At 49.4% G+C, this 16,044-nt stretch overlaps 1 protein-coding gene across 1 annotated transcript in view; it reads left to right on the forward strand.

Annotated features, from left to right (window-relative positions):
- RHPN2 (rhophilin Rho GTPase binding protein 2) overlaps window positions 1-16,044 on the forward strand; it is a 54,411-nt gene continuing 38,367 nt past the window's right edge. The window contains exons 1-2 of the mRNA XM_037139137.2: window positions 1-96; window positions 13,602-13,717. Coding sequence (XP_036995032.1) covers window positions 28-96; window positions 13,602-13,717 — 185 coding nt within the window. The 5' untranslated portion in view covers window positions 1-27. The remainder of the gene's footprint in view (window positions 97-13,601; window positions 13,718-16,044) is intronic.

Genomic DNA, 16,044 nt, shown 5'->3' on the forward strand with positions numbered 1-16,044 from the left:
TCCGCTCTCGGTGCCCAAACCGCCAGCATGACTGACGCTCTGCTGCCCGCGGGCCCCCAGCCTCTGGAGAAGGAGAACGACGGCTACTTTCGGAAGGTTGGTGGTTTCGGGCGGGCGGCGAGCTGCGGGTTGCAAGCTGTGGGCTGCAGACCTCCTTTCCCCCGGCGGAGGTGGGGGGTGGGGGGCGTGAGGCCGGGGTCGACCAGGCCAGAGCTGGAGGGAGCGTGCTGGCCTGGGGCGGCCGGGGCGGAGGCTCCAGTGAAGACCGGTGGGGCGGCCGCGTACCCCGCCGCCTAGAGCAGGTGGCCTCCGGGGCTGGGAGGGTCGCCTGGGGCGTCCCCGCGCAGGTGCCGGCGGAGGATGGGCCGAGGGGGGTGCGCCTGGGGAAGGGACAGGTTACTCCGCTGCACTGCGCGTTAGGACCCGGGCGCTCGGCCCGGCCACGGCTGGAGATAGAAGAACCACCCCGGGGGGTGGGGGTGGGAGGGTTGGTCTTCTTTTGCCTTTAGAACGCTTCCAGTATACGTTTCTTTGATTTTTTAGAGGGCAGGAGAGACTTGCTGGTGGGAGGTGACCTCGGGCGTCGCCCCCCGCCCCCCCAAGTCACCTGGGGCGTGAGCGCTGCAAACAAGTGATTTATTTGGTTGTTGGAGAAACCCGGGGCGAGTGTGGGCTTCGCGGGAACTTGGCTTGTCCAGGAGACCCTCGGTATACACACAGGCCTTTTGCCCTGAAGATACCAGTCCGCAGCTCAGTCTCTCAAAAAACGACCCCAGCCCGCGGAGCTGGGGTGGGGGGTGGGGCGCTCTGGTGCTCGCAGGTGGCAAGGCCTGGGCTACAAAGATGCTTTTTGAGGCTGGAGTCACAGTGACTCCTTCCACCCTTCCTCCTTGCAGGTCCCTGACAGTCTAAAAATAGCCTTTGGATCTTGGCCAGGTTTGACTGGATGGGTTGACTGTAATTGCTTTTTTATTTTTAATAAGATACATGACCAAAAGTGTAATTATAAATAGGGAAGTGAAACTGTTTCCACAGAACAATCAATTCTTAATTGTTAAAAGTCTAATGATCCAGTGGTAAATGGACTTGGCATCTTCTTTCATTTTCCTGGTGAGGCTTTTGCTCTCTGCTGAGGAGCAGTGGCCCCAGGGGACGGTGGGGACTGGAGGGGAATCTGGAAACAGGTGAGGACAGAGTGGAGAAAAAAAAATTATAAATATTTTATTTATTTATTTTTCAGAGAGAGGGGAAGGGAAGGAGAAAGAGTGGGAGAGAAACATCAATGTGTGGTTGCCTCTCATGTGTCCCCTATGGGGGAACCGGCCTGCAACCCAGGCATGTGCCCTGACTGGGAATCAAACCAGTGACCCTTTGCTTCACAGGCCCGTGCTCAATCCACTGAGCTACACCAGCCAGGGCGAGAAAAAAATTTTAAGTGAATTGCTTTTAGCATTAAAAAAAAAGTCGTTTTAAGGTATATTTAAGTTCAAAGATGTCATTATGGAATTACAGGATTATAACTTCTAATTATGTGTGGCATTTGGGACAGAGGATCACAGGCCATGGAATTGCAGAAGGAGGCAGGGCCTGGGAATCACTACATCTTGGTCCCAGGGCCTCAGAGCCTGACTGCCACCCCCACAAAACTGCTCTGTGGCCTCCAGCACGTTGCTCCCACTTTCTGGAACTTCATATACTCCCTGAATTGTTTCTCTGAACAGGCGGAGGTCTGAACCTACAGCACCTTCTGGGGGAAGTGACTAAGAGAGGGAGGAGCAGAAGAAATGGAGAACACCCATGAGGGTTATGTTCCCAAGTCTTCCAGAACGGGTTTTCCAGGGGGAGGACGTGCACAGGAAAGAGTAGATGGCCAGCGAGCCACGAAAGGATGAAGAGTTGGACTTTTTTTAGAGCAGTTTCTATGGTGGTAGATAAGAGAGTAATGGGTGCAGACTAAGATGAATCACTGGTTTACAATGAGAAGCCTCTTTTTGAAAAGGAGACCTTGTAATGATTATTGTGCTACATCATACAAGTCCAAAGATTGTTCTTTGTATGAGGTAATAAAAGGTGCTGACGTTGAACCCTTCCTGATCTGTGATAGGCGGTAGTTGACCTAAAACAAATGCTCCTTTGAATGAAAGGTAGCGAAGAGTGAAGAGGCAGAGATAGAGCGCATCAGGCAGAGGGAATGGCATGGGCAAAGGCGTGGAATTGGGAACACTTGTGATGTGGGGGGTAAGTGCTTCCCGGATACACAGGAAGAGAGCTGGGGATCCATCAAAGCGTTTAATACAGGAAGAGGCGTGTGAGATTCATGTCACAGAAGATAACTTTGACAGCTGAGTTGTTGATTGGCGGGGTATTGAGAGGAGCCAGGCTGGGAGGAATTAGAGTTGGGAACCTAGAGATTTGCCCCTTGTGATCTCAATTTTCTCCACCCTTCCTACTCTGATACATGGACTATTGATGACGTTTCAGTCAGTTATATAAAGTGCTGTTTATACTACTTTGTGGTAAAGTGCCTCACCACCCATTCCACCTAGCAGCTTGCACCCCTACCTCAGACTGGAGGCAGTGATCCCAGTGAGGAGGCTGAAATGAGGGCCTGAACAACGGCAGTGTCTGCAGGGAAGGGAACAACCGATGAACAGGATATGGTTGGGAAGTGGTGTTGACAGGAATCCAGAGTATCTCCTTAGGTGTCTGAGTGGATGGTCATGTGCCTCACTGACATGGGGGACCAAGGAGGTGGGTGTGGGAGCAGGTGGAATTGAGGCCCCCATGTGGTGGTCCCAGTGGGGAGTTCATTCCATGGACCTGGTGGCCCTGAGAGTACCCTGGGTGGAGATGTGCTTTGGGGGGGGTACCAGTGTAGGAAATGGTGAAAAAGGACCCAGACAGAAGGGAATAGTACCTCCACTTAAGGGACAGACAGAGATGGGAGGCAAGCCAGGAGGGCGGCAGCAGTGTCGAGGAAGCTGAGAGAAGGGAGTCTTTTTATTTATTTATTTATTTTATTCTCTTCCAAGGACATTTTTTTTTTTTATTGCTTTCAGAGAGAGAGGAAGTGGGGTGAGAGGAGAGAAAGAGAAAGACACATCCAGTGCATGTCCTGACTGGGGATCAAATCCCAAACCTAGGTATGTGCCCTGACCAGGGATTGAACCTACACCTTTTAGTTTATAGGACAGTGCTCCAGCCAAATGAGCCACACTGGTCAGGCAGAAGAGAGTCTTTTCAGTGGAGAGGTGAGGTTGACAAGTCAGAAGACTTAAGTCTTTTAGGATTTAGATCTTTGGGGGTTGATAGTAAATGAGTAGGTGGAAATTTGGGACCAAAAATTTGTGTGGTAGTTGCAGGGGGGAAAGGGGCAGAGAAGATAGCTGTCGGAGGGAGACAGGGTTAGAGAAGAGAGAAGAAGGCAGGTTTGTTTTAGAGTGAGGAAGTCTAGAGCCTTTTTAAAGCTGAAGATGGAAATGTTGGGTGGGCTGGGTTTGCTGAAGATTCAAGGGGTAGAAGAGAAAAGCTGTGGGGGGGCAGGGGTCCCAGGAGGAAAGTGGGGAGGCCAGGATTGGAAATAGCTGCTGCATTTCAGCTGGGTGAGCCACCCAGGAGTGCTGAGGACCCTTCAGGCTGGAGGTGCAGCCAGAACATCACACAGCTGCTCCCTGAGCAGGCTCCCCTAGCCTGTCTTTGGACTTTGGGGATTTTGCCCACACTTACAGGACCAAATTAGTTTCTACTAAATTTGAGCTCCTCTTTCATCCTGTTATCTTTATCCTACCTTCTCTCTCCTTCCACTTTTCTTGAAAATGTCATTCTAGCCGTGTCTGGTGTGGCTCAGTGGATAGCACGCTGGCCTGTGAACCAAAGGTTTGCTGGTTCCATTCCCAGTCAGAGCACACGCCTGAATTGTGGGCCAGGTCCGCAGGAGGGGGCGCGTGAGGGGCAATCACACACTGATGTTTCTCTCCCTCCCTTTCTCCTTCTTCCCCCTCTCTAAAAATAAATAAATAAAATCTTTAAAAGAAAAAAGAAAACAAAAATGCCATGCTGCTCCATTCTTTCCTAAAGCATTTATTGAGGGGCAGCTCTGAGCCCGATTATTGTCAGGTCCTGGGGTGCACTTGACCCTGACTCAGTATGGGTCCTGTTCACATTGGGCTTCATGTCCTGTGGTGCCAAGCAGTCATGGGAGTTGGTGCTTTGTCTGGTAACTGGGTCCATGCTTGGGCAGGAACCGGCTTTTTTGCTTTGATCCAGAAAGCAAAAAACGGGGAGGGGGGCTGTCCACAGTTCATATCTACAGCTTCAGGTCCGTTTTGTGTGACTGGTGCATACGATGAAGACTAATTGCCTAAAAGTCCACTGTGCTGGCTGGGCCTGGTCCCTGAACATGTGAGACAATCATTGGCAGAGAGGGAAGCCCGCTGATCAATCAGGGTCTTCTTGAGTTGTGCATGACTTAGCTGTACAGAAACCAAGGACTCGAACACAACTTAGCCCCAGGTCTGGCATGGGCGCCCCCAGTACAGACCCTGGCATCCTGGGCTGACAGCAGGGGGGTCTCTGGATTAAAAACAAAAAACACTCTCTGGTCTATTGTGATATGTTTCCCTCTTCTCTGGTTTCTCACTGTTTTTTTCTTTCTTTCTCTACACTAATGTGTTTTACATGAAGGCACAGCTTTGCAACATTGGTACTACAAATTACTTTCTTAAAAGAACGAGCAGTGAAAATGGAGCTGCTTTTCCCCAGATTGTGTGCTCATCCTAAAGAAAGTCTCGGAAGAATGTGTGTTCTGGCCTGTCGTTGACACAGAGTAATGCAGGCTTCCGACACTGCATCCTGAGAGCAGGGCCCGTCTCCAGGGCTCTCCAGGTGCTGCTGTCCCCAAACCCAAAGTAAAACCTGTTTTTGGCCAAGAAAAACCAGAGAAAGCCGTTGCCCAGGACTGTTGAAAGGGCCTAAATGAAAGGGTTTAGCACTGTGTGGAAGAAGAGAGTCGGCACAAAGTGCGGCATTGTCAGTCCTTATCTCTGCCTCTGCGTCCTTGGGGAACGCTAATGACCCAAAATGAATTTAGCTCCATTGTTTTTGCTCAGGAGCTGGAGGAGAAGTTGTTTCTTGTTCACAGAACCTCCTGGCTGGACAGGGCCCCAAGGTTCACGGTGTCCTGGTTTATGGCCGCTGTTTACTCTGCGCCTCCTGGAACCTCCAGCACAGAAGGCAGGAGATTTTTTTTCCAAACCCAGAAGCTTCTAGTTCTTTCCCTGCACCATTCATCTTAGCGGGGTGTAATTTCATGTGATACATGTGTGTGGGGAAGCCTGCTGGGCCAATCCGCAGAGCACAGGCCATGGGGGGGCTCATCAGCTCCGGCTTTACTGGGTGGGGATGATGTCCCTCCAGGTATTTGGACCCATCACCTTGGAGCCTTGAATTTTTTCCTGTGGGGAGGGAGGGAGGAGGAAGGATGTGAAGGGTTGTGATGCTGTCTCCTCCCCGCAGACCCCACAGGGTCAGAGACAAGTCCTAAAGCCCAGACTGCATGCACCCAGGCTGGCCATGGCCTTGGTGACGGTCTGCCTAGCTGCACTGGTGCTTACCCACAGCCCAGAGGTGTGTCTGACAAATACCCTCTCACAATGTGGGATCCTGGCCAGGAGGGGTCCCCTGGCAGGAATAGAATTTTCATGGTAACTCAGAGGAGAGTCAACCTGATGAACTGTAACACTGTAAATGTCCCATGCTTCCTGGGGCTGTTTGGAATGATTCCAAGATACCGCTTGATGGGACTGAGCATTGGCTTTAGGCTGATCACCACTTCCTTGTTTGACTCAGGTACCAGAGTCTCGTGACACAACGCCTACGTTGGAGGTGGCCACAGAGGACAGTGAAACTGCAGGTGTAGCCCAGCCAGAGGACTGAATGTCTGTCACAGCAGTTAGCAAGGAGTGCCAGCAGGAGCGTGGTCTCCGGCTCGTAGCCCCAGACAGGGAGAGAGATCGTAAGAAGGGTTGTAAGAAGAAAAAAGGCAGGTGATTGAAAGCCACTTAAGAAGTAGTTACCTGTAAAAGTAACATAAATAGCTGTAGAAAAGGTCATTGCGGAAGTGTACAAAACACACGTCCAGCCCTCACCCCCCCCCCACCCCACACATTCACCCTCCCTCTAGACCAGGACTGTTGGCTGTTGGTGACTGTTGGTTGAAGTAAGCGGGTCATTAGTTGGGTTTGGAAGTACATTTGATTCATGGAGATTTTAGTGATTGTAAATCTTCATTATTCATTTAGCATGCTGAAAAAGAACTGAGTGGCATGCAGTAGGCGTTGATGAAGATTTGTAGAACTGGCTGAGGGGAGCCTTTAGTTAAAGGTGACTGCTGGGTGTGGATTCGTGTTGTGGGTGCATGGGTTCAGATGCTGGAGCCACGCACCTGAACCTCAGCTGGCAACCCCGATGGAGATGCGGGAAGGGCAGGAGGGCTCTTTACAAGATTCATGTTTTAAACTTTACGGATGTGCAAAAGCTGGGTTCTGTTCATGGAACCTGCCCTGAAACTCTAGTGTGAGGTGAAGATTTAAATGAAATATATGTGGGTATTGCAGAGTATTGCATATTATTTATGTGTTTTCTGGTTGACAGCTTCTGGCTAACTCACAAACAATTCTATTTTCCAGTTTGGTGTTTAAGTGAGAAATTTTGTAACTAGGAAGCAGTGAGAAGTGTAGAGAAAACATCTGCACTAGAGAAGCAGCAAAAAGCACCTGCTGTCCATGCCCTGTGTGATGATGTCTAGCCAGGGGACCCTGCGCTGTCATCCCTCACGCAGCCTTACTTCTGGCCTGGAGACCCCAAGTTCACACTGTGTCCTCAGTTTGCTGCAAACACATCTACACGTATGGGCTTTACCTGTGGCTGCATATTAGAAGAACCCCACTGGTTCTCCAGGTGGGGTGGGGGTGGGGTGCCAGGTACCGCCCAGAGGTGGGCCCCCAGTCTGGGAGGAAAGACTGGTCCATTCCTGTGTCTGCCCTCCCGGTGGCCTGGCCTATTTACCTTTTCAGAGCTCAGTCTCTGCAGGTGTAAGTTAACGATCCTTCTCTTTCTTTCAAATCAAGTGCCTCCAGTTTTTGCCAAGGTGCTGTTCTTCCACACTTGTTTCCCAGCTGAACAACCTGACTGTATGCTAAGGGCATGCAGGTGTATGTTGACCAGTACAGTTTTCACTCCAGGTGGGCTTTTTCTAAGTTAGGACTTTTTAAGTTGCAGGTGCCAGAAAAATCCAATCCAAAATGGCTTAGGCAGATAAACGCTGGTAAGGCATCCCTAGAATGAATTTCTACTCACACTGAAAAGGAACAAACTATGACTTGCAACAATATTAATGAACCTCAAATACTAGGTGAAATAAGCCAGACACAAGAAAATACATACTGTATGATTCCATAGATGTGAAGTTCTGCAACAGGTAAAAGTCTGTGGTGATAGAAAGAGTGTTGGTTGCTTGGCAGTGGTGGAAATGCTCCATTTAAAAAAATTGAGTCAGTGTAAAATGACACAGGTTTATACATTTGTCCAAATGCAATGAACTGTACTGTATTTCTTGGACCATGTGACACACCTAGGTTTTAGAGGAGAAAAATAGGAAAAAAAATTTGAAGCAAAAAATGTGGTAAAATATTTAATAACATAAATAACATAATATTTCACCAATGTAAATGTAAACAGAACTCAACAGCAGCATTAACAATCATTATTCCTCCCAAATTGGGGGGGGGTTGTTTTGGGGGGTACATCTTATAGTCCGAAAAATATGGTACTTAAAATCTATGTATTTCATTATATGTAAATTATACCTCAGTTTAAAAAGTGAATGCATTGGCTCCTGTGACTGAGGAGGCCGGAGGAATGGCTTCAGGCCCAGCTTGATCCAGGGCTCAAATGGTACCATCAGAATTCAGTTTCTGAGCTGTGTTCCCCTGGGGTGGCTTCATTTCTGGGGAGATACTCCCCTGCTGTGGTGAGGTGGCTACTGTTGCTCAGTCCCACGCCCTGCAAGGTTCACAGCTGACAGGGAAAATGAAGTCTGAAGGGTTCTGATTGTCTGTTGTCAGGTGCTCACCCTGAACCAATCTCAGGACCAGGGGCCTTTGATCTTCCAAATACCCAGGCATGAGTCAGATGTTCTTTCCCTTGGAAAGGAGGTATGGGAGTATGGATTTACCACGTCTGACCGTCCTGGGCTCTGAGGAGGGAGAGTGGAACACACATCACTGTGCCCGAAGGATGTGTGGGCAGCCCTCCGCCAGGGAGCCTGTGAGGGGTGTCTGGGTATCGGCAGGCAAGCTGCCCCAGCACTTCTACACGTTCCTCCTGCTCACCTTGCCTCACGGCCCATCGTAGAGTGCCAGGACGGACACGGGCTCAAGTCCCATGCCCACACTTCCTGCCTCTACTTAACCTCTCAGTAGCTCACTTAACGTCTAACCCTTAGAGTGTGGGATCGAAGATTCTGGGTCCACACTGGCTGTCTGACACGTAGGAAATGCCCCCAGAGCTAGTGCTGGAGCTGAGTGTTGGCTGTTGGGCTGTCCTCCCATGTTCTGAAACTGATGCAAACACCCACACTTCAGTGTGGTGAAGGGACCGACAGACCCCACACAGGGGAGAGACTCGCCTTCCTGTAAGGCTTGCAGACAGTGATCCCGGAGGCCAGGACAGTCCGGTTGCCCTCTCCCACTCCAGTGCCCAGGCTAAGTGGGCGCTGCCCTGGTCCCTGGCACAAACTCCAGTTTTGGGGCAGCTCTACATCCTCTTGTAAACCAGTCAAGCACTAAGAAGTGGGCAGGGCTTCCCACCAGCAGAGAACCTCTGGAAGGGGCCAGCGGACGTGCATGGCTAAACAGCCTCTGGTGATCTCGGGGGTGGGGGGACTGTCTCACTGTCTTGCCCAGATTCACTTCTCAAGGCTCCAGAAGTTTCCCAGTAACCCTTGGGCGTTCCTGGTGTCTGCAGCAGTTCCAGCATTCTTACTTGTCAGTAAGAAGTAATTTCATTTGTGTCCAATTACTCAGTCAAATCTAATCCTAAACATTCCAATGTCTTATCTAGAAACTTGACCCCACGTCTGTGGGCTGGTTAGGGTGTAGCAACTCCAGGCTGGCCAGACGTTGGGTAAAGTATAGGAGCAAGAAAAGTTCTTATCCATGAGCTGGACTGGCTGCTTATCTTAGCTCTGGGAATGTACATAAAGGAATTAGTTATTAAAGCTCCTCTGTCAGAGGGAACACTGCTTTCATGAACCATGTAATTCTGCGTCAGATTGAACTGTCCCTCACAGTGATTGTAGGAAGTGGAAAACCGAAGAGGCTGGCAATTATTTTAGCCCTTTAATATTAAATTAGCTTAATATGAAAGATGGTTTAATCATATCTGAAAAAAGACCATTAGTTTCCTGATTTTTATTTTAAATCAGGGGTCCTTTAACAATTTGAAAGATGTTGACTTTAAGAGCATTCCAACTCAGGTTCTGAATCTCCGTACTTTGAAACTGGAGGACTGTGTAGGGGACAGGTTGGTGGCAACAAGCTGGGAAGTGAGAAGGAGAAATCTTTGTGGGAGGAGAAACATAACTTGTTTCTGACTTACTTGTCCAAAGGCCACTGATACTGACACGGGGATCCCTGCGAAGGTTGAAGCTGAAGATAAACCACTTCCCCCTCCTCCAGGTGGAGGCCGTGGGTGTGGCGTGGGCAGAGGTGGGGGAGGCTGGGTGTGTGAAGAGCTGCCAGGGCGATGACGCAGCCGGAGGGAAGGGGCAGTTCTCTCGCTGATACTGCCCACCAGCTGCTCTCGGTGCCTCACCACAGCCCCACCAGCGGGCAGAACCTCAAGATAAGCGTCAAAAAGGAATGGAGCCTTCGCTCACGTCCCAGGGCTTCTACCTGCTGAGTAGGACTCAAACTTTTATTTGGGTCTTAAACTTTTCAGAATGAAACATTGTTATCCAAATGTCCCAGGAAATGGACAGAACAGATAATTCATTAAGAAATTCAAGTGATCGGTAGTATGTGAAAAAAAAAAGTTTACCTTCACTAATAATAAAGGCAGATTGGAAGACAAGGTTACCTGTTTTTGCATATCATCTTGGCACTGGCACTGGTTGGGCATCATTCCATAAATTGCAAGGTTGCTGGTTCAATTCCCGGTCAGGGCACATGCCTGGGTTGAGGGTTAGGTTCAGTCCCCGGTTGGGGTGTGTGGTGTGTGCAGGAAGGAGGCAGCAACTGACCATTTCCTTCTTTTTTTTTTAAATTAAGATTTTATTTATCTTTAGAGGGGAAGGGAAGGAGAGAGGGAGAGGGGAGAGAAATCTCAATGTATGGTTGCCTCTTGTGTGTCCCCTGCCGGGAACTGGACTGGCCTGCAACCCAGGCATGTGCCCTGACTGGGAATCGAACCTTGACCCTTTGATTTGCAGGCCCGCGCTCAATCCACTGAGCCACACCAGCCAGGGCCAATGTTTCTCTCTTGAATCAATGTTTTACTCCCTCTCTTTCTCTCTCCCTTCCCCTCTCTCTAAAAGTAAATAAGTAAAATTGTAAAAAAAAAAAAAAACCCAAAAAACAAAAAACCCAAACTTGGCTCAGATTAAAAATAATACTTTCAACTCTACAAATAAATTGAGACAAATGATCCAGTTTAAAAAGGGGCAAAACACCCTGGCTGGTATAGCTCAGTGGATTGAGTGCAGGCTGCAAATCAAAGGTTCAGTTCCCAGTCAGGGCACGTGTCCGGGTTGCAGGCCAGGCTCCCCAGTGGGAGCCACGTGAGAGGCAACCACACATTGAGGTTTCTCTCTTTCTCTTTCCTTTCCCCTCTCTCTGAAAATAAATAAATAAAGTCTTTTAAAAAATGGGCAAAAAATCTGAATCGATATTTCTCCATGTATACAAATGGCCAGTAAGCACACAGAAAGATGTTCAACATTATTAACTCTCAAGGAAATGCACATCAAAGCCACAGTGATATAACTATACCCTGTAGGTCGGCTATAATGAAAATGATGGACAATAACAAGTGTCAGTGTGGATAAATTATAACCCTTATACACTGTTGATGGGGATATGAAGCAGTACGGCCACTTTGGGGAACAGTGTGACAGTTCCTCAAATGGTGAAACATAAAATTAACCATATGACACAGCAGTTCTGCCCCTAGATACTAGCCAAGAGAACGCACACAGCCACTCGAAAAGTTACACATAAAGAAGCAATCTTATTCTCAATAGCCAGAAAGTGAAAGCACCCCAAAAGTCCAGCAACTGACACATGAATGAGTAAAGGCGGTAGATCTGTACATGGAGTGTTAGGGACCAAAGGGAACGAAGGACTGGCACACTAGCTGCGTGGAAGCCCTGGAGAGCAGGGTGCCAAGTGGCAGATGCCCAGGACAAAGACTGCATTTCGTGTGATTGCATTTATGTGACATGTGCAGAATAAGCAAATACTATGTCTGTCCAGAAATATCCAGCCATGTACTATGAAAAATAGAGACTTTTATTGAAGAAGATACAAGAGACAATAAACATTGTACACAGGACAGTGATGCCTCAGTCCCCTCCAAAGTGGGCACCCTGGGACCTCACACAGTTCTCCCAGTCGCCATTAGCTGCCCCATCATATTTTCCTGAATGTCACTGATGGTCTGAAATCTCTTCCCTTCCAAACCTGACTTTAGTTGTGGGGAAAGTCAGAAGTTACAGGGTAACAAACCTGGGCTGCAGGGTGGCTGAGTCACCCGGGCAATTTGATGTTTTGCCAAAAAAAGACTCTGCGTGAGGTGCGATGCATGAGCAGGTGCATTGTTGTAATGAAGTTGCCAATCACAATTGCCCATAGCTGCAGCCTTCTGAATCATCCCAATACGGTAGTTTCCGTAGACAAATGTTTAAGCTTAATACAAAATTTGATACAGATTCATTGCTCTACTTGCTCAGTCATTTTGAATGTGACAGCCAAAGAGTGCACATGCTCACTCAACAGTGTCTGCTGTCCCCACCGACTAGTACAGTGAGGTCGTCATTGTTTATGCACATACATTCCAGTCCACTCTCCTTGGCCTCCAGGTTACATCCATGAAGTGCAAACCCTCAAACTGTTCTCATTATATTTAACAATGGCCGGAATTTTTCAGCATAGACCTTACATATGCAGACACAAAGTAGATTAGTGGTTGCCTTCGGCTCGGTGGGAAAGGGGGCAGGGAATAGGGATGCTTTTCTGTCCTGGAGAATAATTGGGCTCTGGTGCGCAGGGGCCCTCAAGGAGGTTAGACCCCATCACACTGCCCAAGAAAGAAACTTAAAGGAAAAACTTGAGGTTTATAAAGCTTCATGTTTATAATTACACATCAAATAATTATATAACAGCAGATGCTTGGAAACAATCTAACTGTCCAACCATATGGAAATAGTAAATCCTAAAAAAGGATCAGCCCTGGTTAGAGCATCATCCTGATACACCAAGGTCGTGGGTTTGATCCCCCGTCAGGGCACAGACAGGAAACGACCAGTGAATGTATGAAAAAAGTGGAGCAACTAATCAATGATTCTCTCTCTTCCCCCCTCTCCCTTCCTCCCTTTCTAAAATCAACAAATAAAAAAAGAGGGGCAATATTATACAATCATTAAAACCATTGTTCTGAGGAGCATTGCATAATAAAGGAAATTTCTGTGATAGACTGTGAAGTGAAACAACGTGGTAACCCTTATGTGCCCTGTGAGGAAAGGGTTAACACAGCGGGCCCAGGCTGCTCTCCTTAGGAAGGCTTGCTTGCAAGGTTGCTGCCTTCCACCTACACAGGCCCCCACCCTGGCTCTTTGGAGTGTTGCCTTCGTCCCCTAACTGGTAAGTTTGGCTTACAGTGCCTAGACTGATGGTAAAAACCACGTGGTTTATAATAAACACCTGCTTTCTTTCTGGAAGCCTACAATTTTGGAGTTTCGGTACGTGCTGGGCAGGAGGGTGCCTTTATGGTCAGCCCCCAGTAAAACCCTTGGGCATTGATTCTCACATGGGCCAACCTGGGCAGAGACATTGCACCCCTGTCCCTGGGAGGAGAGTGTGCTCGGTGTGAACGCTCACGGGAGAGAGCGAGCACAAGGAAGCTTGCGTATGGATTCCTCCAAGCCCGCCTCTGACTTTCCCCCACGAGCCGGCTGTGCACCCTTACTCGGCGGCTGTCAGAATCTCAGCCGTGAGTACAGCTGCACGCTGCATCCTGTGAGTCCTAGCCAGTCTCTCAACACGGGACTCATTCCAGGGACTCCCGACAGAGCCACTGACGGGAAAGAAGGACATGTATATAAAATACCCGGGGAGGAAAGAAACCAATTTACAGTGGCTGCTCTGGAATTGTGTTCTAAGTGGCTTTTTAAGAAAAATACTTTCCATTATTTCACGTATTTTCCATGTTCTCATTACTTTTATTTTCAGAAAAAGTTATTTTAAAATCATTTTCTGTTACATTAAATGTTGTCATTGATTTTAGAGTGGCTGACCTCTGATGAGGCGTCTGTCTTTGTTCCGTAGGGTTGCAATCCCCTTGCCCAAACTGGCCGGAGCAAACTGCAGAATCAGAGGGCTGCCTTGAACCAGCAGATCCTGAAAGCTGTGCGGATGAGGACTGGAGCAGAAAACCTTCTAAAGTAGGTGTCTGACGGCTGCACAGCCTCGGCTGGGAGCCCGGCCTCCCCCGAGGCCTGCCATCTAGTCCCTAAACTTGTAGGCCTGCCCAGCTCTCTGTCCGACTCTCGGTTTTAACTTTGGGTTTCCTTCTCATTTCTGGCACCTGGAGCAGGCCCTTTCTTGGCTGGAGCTTGGCTGTGTTAGAGACAGGTGTTTCACCCGGCCTGTCCATGTGTTTGGGCAAACGGGGATCCTGGCGGTTGTCTGATTATTGTACTCCTGTTTCTTTTCTCCGCTTTCTGTGGGATGCGTCTACTTCCTCCGCTGCCCAGCGCTGTGCCTGGTCTAGAATCAGCATTAGTGAATGTGTGTGCAATGTATGAAGAAAAGGAAGGCAGAAAGGAGGGAATGGGGGCGATTCTGTCGCCAGTGTCCATCCCTCTAATGAGAGGGGCCCGACAGAACCCCACACTCCTAGAGCACTTGTTTATTATACTCTGGTGGTAAAATGGTTACTTAGCAAGCACAGAACTCAGTGAAACCTCCCCTGTGTCACAGGCAGCTGTGGCCCTGTCCATACCCCTCAGTGTAATGCAAGACCGTGTGCCAGCTTCCTCTTCTGAACTTCCCTCAGAGTTCGAGGGCCAACTTCTGTCAGCCCCGGGCCGCCTCTATACCTGGTAGCCGAGGCCTGCTGCCCAGGGGAGTGAGACAGATGCCTCCCGGAGCCTCCGAAAGCTGCGGAGCGCCTGCAGGAACCGGGCACCCGGAAGCCTGGCAGGGAACCCGGAGGCCTGGCAGCACGTGGCACTGGGTGTTCCCAGCGGTTCCGCCTTAGGGAGCCCAGGTGGCTCTGAGGTTGTTGGGAAACACAAATATACCCAACCAGGTGTTTATAAAGGAGCCACGATACTCTGGTAGTCACAGACACGTGTGATTGGCTGGACCAACTCCTCTGCGTGGGGGCGACTCACCTGAGCATTCAATAAACAGGAGATGGGTTTCTGACTGTGAACTTGGGCTCAATGCATTTCTGATTCGTTCTGTATTTGCTCCTTAGGAGAGATCTCTGAGATATTAAGTAGGGAAATAAAAACATGCTGTGTGTTTATTTTAAAGGGCTTGTACATGTGCTTTTGTTTATGTATCGACTATTTCCAAAAGGGGTGAAAAAAGAAGCTGTTACTAGACTTGGCTGTTGGGAGCGAGACCAAGGTTGGGGGGAAGGTGACTCTCCTTTTCATTCTACTCCCTTCAGTGTTTCAATGTTCTCTTACAAAGTACACGAATTACTTTCATTTATTTTTATTGAGGAATACTGCAAAGGCCCAGAAGAATCATATAAGCAACCCCCAAAACGGCCACCGGGTCAGGAGTGACAGAACCACGCCTGTGTGGGTTCTGTCATTTGTGGACAGTCGGCAGGGGACACACGGCCGGGGGTGGCCAAGCGTCTGGGAACCTCTTCTCCAGCTACTTCTGTGAAAGGGCAGAAGGGAGGTTGTTACCGGAGGTGACTGGGAAAATCTTGTAACATTTCACCTTTTAAAATGTCTGACAGTGTTCCTGTCCCCACAGAAGGCTGGGGACTGTCCGGTCCCCAGCACTGTGGACCACGTGCGGCTAGTGCAGCTCCGGAGAGGCCTCTGTTTTGAGCAGTGCCTGCCGGGTGCTGGGCTGGCCCTGCTGGCAAGGCTTCGGGCGCGGTCCCTGGTGTGCTGTGGCTGCTGAGGGTCTCGATGACACTCTGACAGGCCATCTCTGTGGCCAAGGGGGCCACAATTGATTTGCCTGTTCATTCACCCCACAAATTGATTTGTTGGGTACCTACTAAGTGCCAAGCGGTGTCTGAAGTACAAGAATAAGGCTGCAAGCAATTCAGGGAAGACTGCTCTTGTGACGCTTAGTTTCTCGTGGGGGGGCCCTAATGCCCCAGTAAACAAGTCTGACCACATCAGGAGGTGGTGTGTCTAGGATGTTGACGAAGGGGAAATGTGGTAGAGGTGGCCGTGGCCTTAGACGGAGGGTGGTCAGCGATGCCCTCCCTGACCAGGGGACTGGTGTTTCTAAGATGGGAACTGAGCCAGCTCTGTCTGTCTTGCTCTGTTAATCACACCAGCAAACAGCCTCTCCGAGGCCTCTAGGCTCAGGCTCCTTGTGCAGGCGGCAGCGGTTGCCCTTGGGGGGGTGGGGCGCGGAGGCAGAGTGGTGTTGTTAATAATTCTCACGGTGACCTAAAGGTTCAAAGTGCCCTTCTCTGCAGAATGTTGTCAAAGGAAACCCGGCAGATATTTATTAATCCGACTCCACCGGCACCAGTGGTTTCCCCAGAACAAATCCGGCAGTT

The sequence above is a fragment of the Artibeus jamaicensis genome, unplaced genomic scaffold (genome assembly GCF_021234435.1).
Source record: "Artibeus jamaicensis isolate MK-2021 breed Jamaican fruit bat unplaced genomic scaffold, CSHL_Jam_final contig_589, whole genome shotgun sequence".
Taxonomy (NCBI): Eukaryota; Metazoa; Chordata; class Mammalia; order Chiroptera; family Phyllostomidae; genus Artibeus; species Artibeus jamaicensis.